The sequence below is a fragment of the Gouania willdenowi genome, chromosome 11 (assembly GCF_900634775.1).
Source record: "Gouania willdenowi chromosome 11, fGouWil2.1, whole genome shotgun sequence".
Lineage (NCBI taxonomy): Eukaryota > Metazoa > Chordata > Actinopteri > Blenniiformes > Gobiesocidae > Gouania > Gouania willdenowi.
This window is the reverse complement of record NC_041054.1, coordinates 1892076-1901751: the sequence shown is the minus strand read 5'-3', so window position 1 is coordinate 1901751 and position 9676 is coordinate 1892076. Positions and strand designations below refer to the sequence as shown.

Below are 9676 nucleotides of genomic sequence, written 5' to 3'. Positions count from 1 at the left end.
CTTATTTTGTGTGTTTTTGTGAGTTGCTGGTAATATTTACTAAAATTATCATTTTTAAATAAAAATAGACATTGTAAAACCCCATGTTTTTAATGCTTTCATTTTTTTAATTTACCCCTAGGGGTACACGTACCCCTATTTGAGAAACACTGGCCCATATGGACATGACTGACACTTGGTTACGTAAACTTAAAATTAGAGACCAACGGCAATGGTTTTAACAAAGGACATTGTACACGGGATTTTTCACCTTTAATTCTGTATTACTTGTCCAATATAATTGCGATATCTACATCAAATAATCAATATATAAAATAGATAAACGTATCATCAAATTGAATTTGAAGCAGATCATGAAAGCAGATTTTTTTTTTGGTGCAGGATCATTAACTGAAGGAAAAACTTCTTCCGTTGCTTGACTTTTCTGTCTCTTCTGTTCACCGATTACTCATTAGGGTCATTACCACCTCACCTAATGACTGTTAATCGATTAGCCCCAATCACCCCACTGCTTCACGCCCCGTGTATCTGCCAGAAGGTCCTGCTGGGCTTTTGTTACCCCAGCTTTCATATGCAACCAAAATCTGCTCCCCCTGTCCTGCCTAAAACGCCTCGACAGTCACTTGTTCGTCAGCACAAGTCTCTGTATCAGGCGCTAACGCTGCTAAGCTAGAAGAATGAAAATACATTCATAGCGACTGTTAAAACACCATAAGACTAGCGTACCATAGTCTTCCCTTTTCTCTCGTCTTGGGCCTTGTCTTGGGTTTTGGGCCTTAGGTCTGGCCCAGTGTTTATTTTGACAGCAAATTATGATTCAGTTTTAGTCATAGTCCATTGAATAAAATGCACCTCAATTTTAGTCAAAATTCCATCATTAGGAGTTATAGTCTAAAGTTAGTTAATGACAAATGCATACTGTAAAAGCAGTAGTCTCATTAGTAAAAGAAAAAACCCAAGTTTCCATCACTTTTGATAAAGTGTTTTACAATTTTTAAGAAATGTTGTAGAGACCTCATGCATACTTTACCTGAATCTTTAGAGCAACTGTGAAATATTTAAATATCAAATGATATAATTGGAAACATTGACTGTTCAGCATTTGAACTGAATTTAAACAAAGAAAACGGAAGGATACTCACTGTAAGGAAAATAATACAAAGGCTGTCTGTAGCATAAAGTGCAATACTCCAATTGGCCTGCAGGTGCTGTTTCAGGTTTATCTTTTTGATGTGAATTTTCATCATTCCACACAATGTACACACCATCTGGCCTTTATTGATATCAAATGTCAAATTTCTCCACGTAGCTGTTCTTCTTTCTGGTCCAGGGTTTGACATTTTTGCCGTACAGTTTCATACATACAGTATATTGTCTCATTCACAGTCTTTTATGTTAATAAATCTACAGAACACACGAGCCCACTTACTTACAGAACACATTTAGCTTACTTGCTTACTTGGCATCAATAGGACATGCCTGAAACACCTCCCGAGGGAGGCGACCAGGAGGCATCCGAAACAGATGCCCGGGCATCCGATTGAATTTTTTCTCGTGTAAATATTGTAGTTTTGTTTTTATTTGTCAACAAAAGTATCAATACATTTGATCTAGTTTTTTTTCACAGGCATTTTCTTTAATAAGTCATCTCTAAGTCATCTTGTCACTTGAGGTGGTAAGACCTAAGGCCAGGTCTTATCTTAAGTCTTCTTTCTGGTCTTGGGCCTTGTCTCTGGTTTTTTTCTCATCTTAGGTCTTGTCTTATGCCTGGCCTTGGGTTTTCTCTTGTCTCTGGTCTTAGGTTTTACCTTCTTTCTGGTCTTGTGCCTTGTCTTACCTCTGGCCCTATCTCTGCTCTGGTCTTGGGCTTTATCTCTGGTCTTTTCCCGTCTTAGGCCTTGTCTTAGGCCTGGCCTTGGGCTTTCTCTTGTCTCCGGTCTTAGGTATTGTCTTAGGTTTTACCTTCTCTCTGGTCTTGTACCTTGTCTGACCTCTGGTCCTATCTCTGCTCTGGTCTTGGGCCTTGTGTCTGGTCTTTTCTTGTCTTAGGTCTTATCTTAAGGCCTGGCCTTGGGTTTTTTCTTGTCTCTGGCCTTGGGTCTTGTGCCTTCTTTAACTTGTGTCTGACCACTGGTCCTATCTCTGGTTTGGTCTTGAGGCCTTGTCTCTGGTATTTAGTCTTGTCTTAGGACTTGTTTGAGGTTTTTCTTGAAGTCTTGCTTGACTTTTAGCTTTAGGTCTTTGGCCTTGTTTTGGACCTTTACTTGAACTTTTTCTGGTCTTGGGTCTAAGTTTGTGTACTTTGCAGGTGTAACACTCATATGGAAAAGTGTTGGAGAAAGAGTCTGGTGAAGATGGGTTGAAGGAGATGTTGAGAGAGCTCTTGGGTAGAGAGGAAGAGGAGGTGTGGGTGAAAGAGAAGTGAGGGAGATGAAGGGTTGAGCCCAAGTGGATGGTTTTATACCATCCTCATTGTGCTCGTCTCTGTCGGTGTGTCTGTGTGTGTGTCCGAAATATTTCACCCGTCGCTTGTCCTTGGCTTCCCACACGTTGCCACTCAAAGTAAATGAGCAGAGTAAGGGCGGGTGGATGGACAGCAGGATGGCTGATTGTCAAAGAAAAGATGTCACACTTCTTTTTAGCACTTCATTTCTCCTCGGCTCAGCCCACTCACTGCTCTCCAGTTCAAGCCCTTGAGTAATTACTGCCCCTTTATTTCAACTCTCCCTCCCCAGAGCTGACGTGAGTGCTGGAGGGCCCGTCATTAGAGAGCATGCAAAGAGAGTGGCCGTGCATGTGCATGTGTGCGTGCAGTGGGAGGAAATGCTGAGCTTGGGGATAACAAGCTGGTGATGAGCTCCAGTGGGTGGCCTTTTATAACATTTCATGTAGATCCTGGGAACATCTCACCTGTTGATGGGCCTTTCTAGCCCCGTGCTGTGAAGCAGAGATGGGAGGCGGATCACTTCCTGTTGAGTTTACAGGTAAACACTCATCGCCTGAGGAGGCAACAGGTCTCCAAGGCAACGAGGTTATGCCACAAAAGGGATGCTGAGCATGCAGCCCAGCGACCATCCTCCACAAAGATCCTCCAACCAGATGATGGGCTCAAATGTGACAATCAAAATATTACTTTATATATACAATTAAAATGTATGTGAACCTCTGCATAGGTCCTTCAATCAGATGACAACAAACAGCAGATCATGGCCGTGTAACCAGGGGTCACCAACTTTTAGAAAGCTGTGAGCTACTTCATAGGTACTGAATAATATGAAGGGCTACTTCTTTGAAAAGCACTTCTTAAATACTAAACTTTTACGGTTTCCCTTTAATTAGAGGCTAAGATAATAATGAAGGCTGTAGCAGTGCCAGTAACTTAAAAAGGTAGGAAATGTTTAAGTTTAATCATGTTACACTTTGTTTTTCCTAATTTATGCAATTGTTTCATTTTCATTACATTTCATAGAAACAACAAATTACTTTTTAGTCTTATTACATGTAACAGTTGTAAAATGTAACTATTATGTCATATTTTATGAAAATCCATCAAATAGATCTTGTATTATTTATAACATACCACTGACCATAGACCAGATCTGCAACACTTAAAAACATTTGTCACAATGTTTTAGTGAAAATAAACATATAAAGATGATATTTTAATGCTAAAACATTGTCAGGTGCAGCAGTATAACATTACTAAGTACTAACTACATCTGTCATATGTATTTATCTTTGTGAGTTTGAATCCTAGAAAATAAATGACATTTTAGGTGGATCTTATTGGTGACTAGAGCTCCTGAGGTCACCTCACAGGGTCCATGAGGGCTACCTGGAGCCCGCGAGCACCGTGTTGGTGACCCCTGTTTTAAACTGTACTTCAAAGATGGGTTTAAAAACAAAGAGATTGTTTCTCTTTTAGCTCATAAACACGGTGTTGTAATGTCTTTAAGGACATTAAAGAGATGTTGCCATAAACGTAATCTGTTCAGAAGGAAAAACTAGTTAAGTTTTGAAGAGATAGAGTATTCAGTTCACGAGCTACGGAAACAGATAAGGGCCCATTTTGATGGAGACTATTGTCATATATGGTGAATTGTCAGATATCACTTAATTAGCAAACCTTCGACTTCTATCACAATATTGTATTTTGAGTTTATTATCAAAATTGCAACTTTATTCTCAACATTTGGACTTTATTCTTGATTTGCCCAAAATTATTTTCTCCATCAAAATTGGCCCTAATTTGCTTCCGTACACAACAATTTATGTTTTCTCTCTCATTTTTACCTTCTGTTGCGGGCTGAATTGGATGCTCTGATGGGCCAGATTTAGCCCCTGGTCCTTGAGTTTAACACATGATTTAAATCCTAGGTTCCCAAAGTGGAGGACGGGTACCCCCAGGGGTCTGCAAATTGTCATAGTGGGCACATGGAAAAAAAAATGTAAACAGTGTGACAACATTGGAAACTAGAATATAAATAGTGCAGCAGTCAGGAGCCTCCATGCATTGATTCAAATTCCACATTGGCCTCTCTAACACTGCCCTCTAGTGGTGACAGAAAAACAATCTCAATCTCACAATGTGAAAATATGGCGAGAGCTACATAGCTTTGCGCTAGCCAAATGTGCTTGAGTTTCTTTGCCTCCACGTACTTGTGTGAAAGTGGATTTTCAGCTTTGACAAAATACAGAACAAGACGTTATGTGGAGAACGATTTAAAACTCAGACTCTTTCAAATGCAGCCAAGCATTGCAGAGTTCTGTGCATCCTCTAAACCCCACCCTTCTCATTACAGTCTTTTACTCATGGTAGATTTTCATTGGTGAGTATGATTAAAAAAATATTAATCTTAAATTTTTCATAAAGACACCATAGCTTCTACTCAAGTGTGAGTTGTAAATGCTTTTATAAGAAAGTTTTTTAAAGTTAGCATTTTGTCACTGTGTAAGAAGTCGTTACCAAACAAATACATTAAAAAAACAAGAGTTAAAGCATTCCCTTTTTAAGAAGCGTATTGCATTCACTTGAAGAAAAATAATCATTGTTTTTTTTTTTATGCTATTTTTTTTTTCCTGAATTATCAAGATATTTAGAAATCCTGCAAGAAAATCCATCTTGTGGTGACACTTTGAAAAAAAAAATGTTTGGAAAAAAAAATTGTCCGAAAAACAGAAAAAAATTACTCCAAAACTGGAAAAAAAAAATTACATTGAAAAACAGACGAGAAAAGTTGTTCCGAACAGCAGAAAAAAATAAATAAATAAATTATTCAGAATTTTTTTTTTTTTTTGTTTTTTCTCCAAGTGAATGCAATACTGTCCCGTAAGAAGGCGTTGTAAACGTAAACAATACATTTAAAAACAAGAGCATTCCATTTTGGGTGTTTATAAGCCTACATTAAACATAGACGATCTTCGACGATAAGTGGGCGTTGAGTTCTGCTCTCCCGCCCTCCCTCCGTGGGTCAGCGTGGGCGGCCCCGTGTGGCAGAAAGAGAGCGAAACACGACACCCCGCCAGCGGACGGAGGGGGGTTTGAACACGAAGTGACTCCGAGAGAGAGAGAGAGAGTGGAAAAAAAGTCTGAGACGGAGACACGGAGGGAAAAGATCCAGCTCTGGTTCATCTCTGCTGCTGCTCGTCCTGTGAGGGGGGGACAGGGACGGCGTGACCGAAGCCTCGACCATGAAACACGGCTGACACGGAGCTGATGACCGGGCTGCATTCCGTTGCTCCTCCAGCACTGACCGAATAACGGCTCCAAACTTTGCCCTGCGCCATTGGGACTCACACACGGCTTCCAGAGAAACTTTTTCAACAAACAACCACCTGTGGTCCTCAAGTTGTGGACAACGTCCTCACTAATTTCGAGTGAAGTTAGAGGGCAGGTTTGAAGTTAAATCCCCGGGGGAACGGAACGGCTCCCCTCTGAGAACAAACACCGGGGAAGGTGAGCGGCGGAGCGGCTAACTCGGCTAACAGCTAACGCTCGTCTAAAGTTACGAGTCGACGGTAAAAGTGACCCAGGACGGACACAAAGATGAAAACCCCGACTGATCAGGGTAAGTCAGCGGTCGTGCGTGTGTGAAACCAACTTTAATGCGTGTTTTCCCGCACGTCGTGCACTTTATTGATTCTCTCTGGCACGAAAACAACAGTCCGTGTAGCATCGGTGGCTAATTTGGAAGCTAACTGAGTAGGAGAAAGTGTGGTGGACTGGCGCTTTGAGCCAAAAAGCCTCCTGGAGTCACTGCTTCTGCACCAGAATACACTCAAATCAACCAGAATCACACCAGAGTTACATAACCTAATCATTAACACATTCACTCTGTACGAATAGTCACATTTAAAACTATTTTAAGATACATTTTGATTATCACATTTATTGACTTCACCTTGTGATGTGAACACACTGGATTAAGTCAATGCAAAGTTTACTAGTGCAACTGACTTGTTATTTTAGGAATGATTATATTCCATGTATTACATTAAATCAGGTTTCTTCCATTTTGAACAAACCAAGTTATTTCAGTGATGCAACACCTTTTTTCTGCTATCACGTCAGGTTATTTACCCATTCATTGTGTGTTTGTGTGTCGTTTTCCTTCAAATATTTAGTGTACATTCAGATAAGTTATCAAATTTTATTGTAAATTTACTTACCATGTGATGTGGACTCATAGCAGTGATACTACAGTTACAGGCTCTTTTGTGTGAAGTTTACTAATGTGTAACTAACTACTACAAGTTATGCAGGAATTAGTACAGCAGCAATTAGAGCTGGGTAAAAAAAAAAAATCGATTTATGGATTTAAATCTTTTTCTTTTTAATGCCGAGACATCTATTAATAAAATCCTAAAATCGATGATTTAATACACTTTTGTTATTGCTAATATCTTAATACTGCAACAAGTTAGTTTCTACTGTTTACAGTAGGGATGGACCCCTGTTATTGGAGTTGGGGCCACAATATAGAATTGTCAGATCCAAGTGCCACATTCTTCTAAAATTAGGAAAAACTACCAATGTAAGGGGAAAAAAATTACATGAAAGAATAATGGATTTTGTTTTGTTTTCCTTTCATTTTAGTTATTATTTGTTGTTCTATGTATTAATTTTGTTTGTGTGTTTTTCGAGTCATTTTGTAAGTTATTGTTGCCGTTTTGTGTGTTTTAGTTGCAATTTTGTGTGTTTTTTGGAGTCAATTTGTGCACATTTTCTTTTCTAACGACATCTTGTGTTTTTGGAGTCGCTCATTAGTTTTCTGAGAATCTATAAATCAAATTTACACTGTGACAGAAATTTCATTAATTGAATCGCTGTAGAAAACCTGAATCAATACCCAGCTATGTGTGCATCTGCAAATAATGCACCGTATCCAAATGATTTTAATGGTGTTAACACTTTTTATTTTGGTGGAAATCACCCTAACTTATCTGGTAAACCTGCTGCTAATAGAACTGCTCAGTGTGTGTCGTTTTTAAATATTCAGTGCACGTCAAAACAAGTTAGCAACACAATCGTCTTCACTTCTAGTGTGGACACATCACCACAGCGGGTAAAGTTTAGTAATGGCTGCATCCAAAGTTCAATTTTTAATCTAAATTTATTGAGCGTTAAGTATGACAGTTATCATCACATCTGGGATCATCTCATGTAAGGGTGTCCTACTGTCCTGATCTGAAATTCATATTTAATTGGTTTAATATCATAAAAAATCATATATAATCACAATTGTTTTTGTCTGGGTTTTCTCTTGTATTTATTAATAATTCTATTTAATCGTAGAATATGTGATTCTTAATGTTTATGTTAAACTAGTGTTGTTGTTTTTTTTGCATTTTAAAAATCAATGTTTTTATTGGATTTATTGAGGTTATTTTCCAGAGTCTTCCAGTGTACCTTTTTAGAATATTCTTCTGTTTAAGGTCTTTCTAATATTCCATGCTACAAAATAAGTCATAAATGTATGTAGTAGGATTCATTGATGATGTTCTATCAGATCCATGTCTGTATCGGGGAATTGTCAAGATGGAAGTACATCGGAAGTAAAAAAGTTGTATTGTAATCCCACGTGCAATGTTAGATCAAATCTTTCCGTCTTTTTCCATTATAGACATATGTTATAATCACAGCAGTGACAATACACTGAGTGACTTAGTGTAAAATTGAAATAGAAAGACTTTAGCTAGAGGTTCAGTTTTGTGACATTTACTAATAATTACATTCTTTTGCTCTTTCACACCCCTGTTGTCCACCAATCAGTTAAATTCAATTATACTTAATTTTATCTATACAGAACTGATCTGGTTAAAGATTTCTGTATCAAATGAAAAACAACTTTAATATAAATGTCCAACTTTTCTACCTAAGGGACTGCTTTAAAGAAAACAGGAACGAACTCGTGCCATCAGAAGTTATTTTAATGATTTTGTAACAATTGTTTTGCAAGCCGTCATCACTTTGTGATTCTTGAGGTCAGTGCAGTGGTCGACTCAGATTAATAAAGGTCAAATTTACTGATTAAATGTAAGACTTTGTAGTTAGAAACGTCACTAATTGTTCTTTGAGCTTCTCGGATTTCCCCCATCTTGTTCACACACACACATGTTATTGTATTCATGTGACACATTTTCAGAGCCACCATCTCTTTGACTGACTTAACATAGTTCAGCATCTGGTGAAAATCTGCTTAAACACAGAAGAGAACATGCAAACACCACACAGAGAGACCAAAGTTATGTTTATTATTTTACAGCTATTTCTGTATCACATTTTTACTTGAAAAATTCAATAAGTTAATGTGGACAATATTCCACATTTATTCACTTTATGTCTCAAATATTACACAACTAATACAGTTTCCTACACACTCTTTGTATTTACTTATGTAATTTTGATGATGTCAGTTATTTTAGGTAAATTTGTCTCTTTTTCAATGCTAATCAAACAAAAGTTAGCTTTTAGTAGATGAAACATAAGTGTGACAATATCTGAATAATGTGAATCATAGACTGTTTTTTTTTAATTTTTAGGAACTGATATTTGCACATCCCTTCCCTCAACCTTTACATTATTACTACTTTCGGGCACGTTGATGTTTAACCATTTCAAAATTTCCCCAAATACAGTTTACCCGTTACATCGTCTTTTCCTAATCCAATGTCATTACTGGATATGAAACTCAGAATCACGTCAACCATGCTTAATATGGGTAATTGTGACAACTATAGGTAACAATTTAATATTTATTCATTGTAGACGTGTTTCAAATCCACATGCTGAAATCCCACAAGATTTTGTACAAGGTTTGACCTGTAAATGAGTGATTATTGTATTGTCCCAAAACGTTCATGCGAGTTTATATTCCCTGTCTTATTGCACTTTTTTTGTTTAAAAATAATAAGAAAGAAGAAGACATAGTCATCAACATCCCCCACCAGATTGCTTATCATTAGAACTCACAACCTTTTCCTAAATATCCTAAATCTAACAACTTAGATGCAAACATAAGAAAATATTATCACATCAGATTATAAAATTGCTAACAACCTGAACGGGTTCTAAGAAAAGCTGTCCACTTTGAAGATACCTCAGAGTCCAAAAAACGGAACAAGGGCAATAACTCCGGAAAAAATAATTGTGCGCTTCTCATTTTCGAACTCCATC

General features: G+C 37.7%; 1 protein-coding gene across 1 annotated transcript in view; it reads left to right on the top strand.

Annotated features, from left to right (window-relative positions):
- Positions 1-5483: 5483 nt before the first annotated feature.
- Positions 5484-9676, top strand: part of erf (Ets2 repressor factor) — a 48396-nt gene continuing 44203 nt past the window's right edge. Inside the window, 1 exon segment of the mRNA XM_028462006.1 lies at positions 5484-6068. Coding sequence (XP_028317807.1) covers positions 6047-6068 — 22 coding nt within the window. The 5' untranslated portion in view covers positions 5484-6046.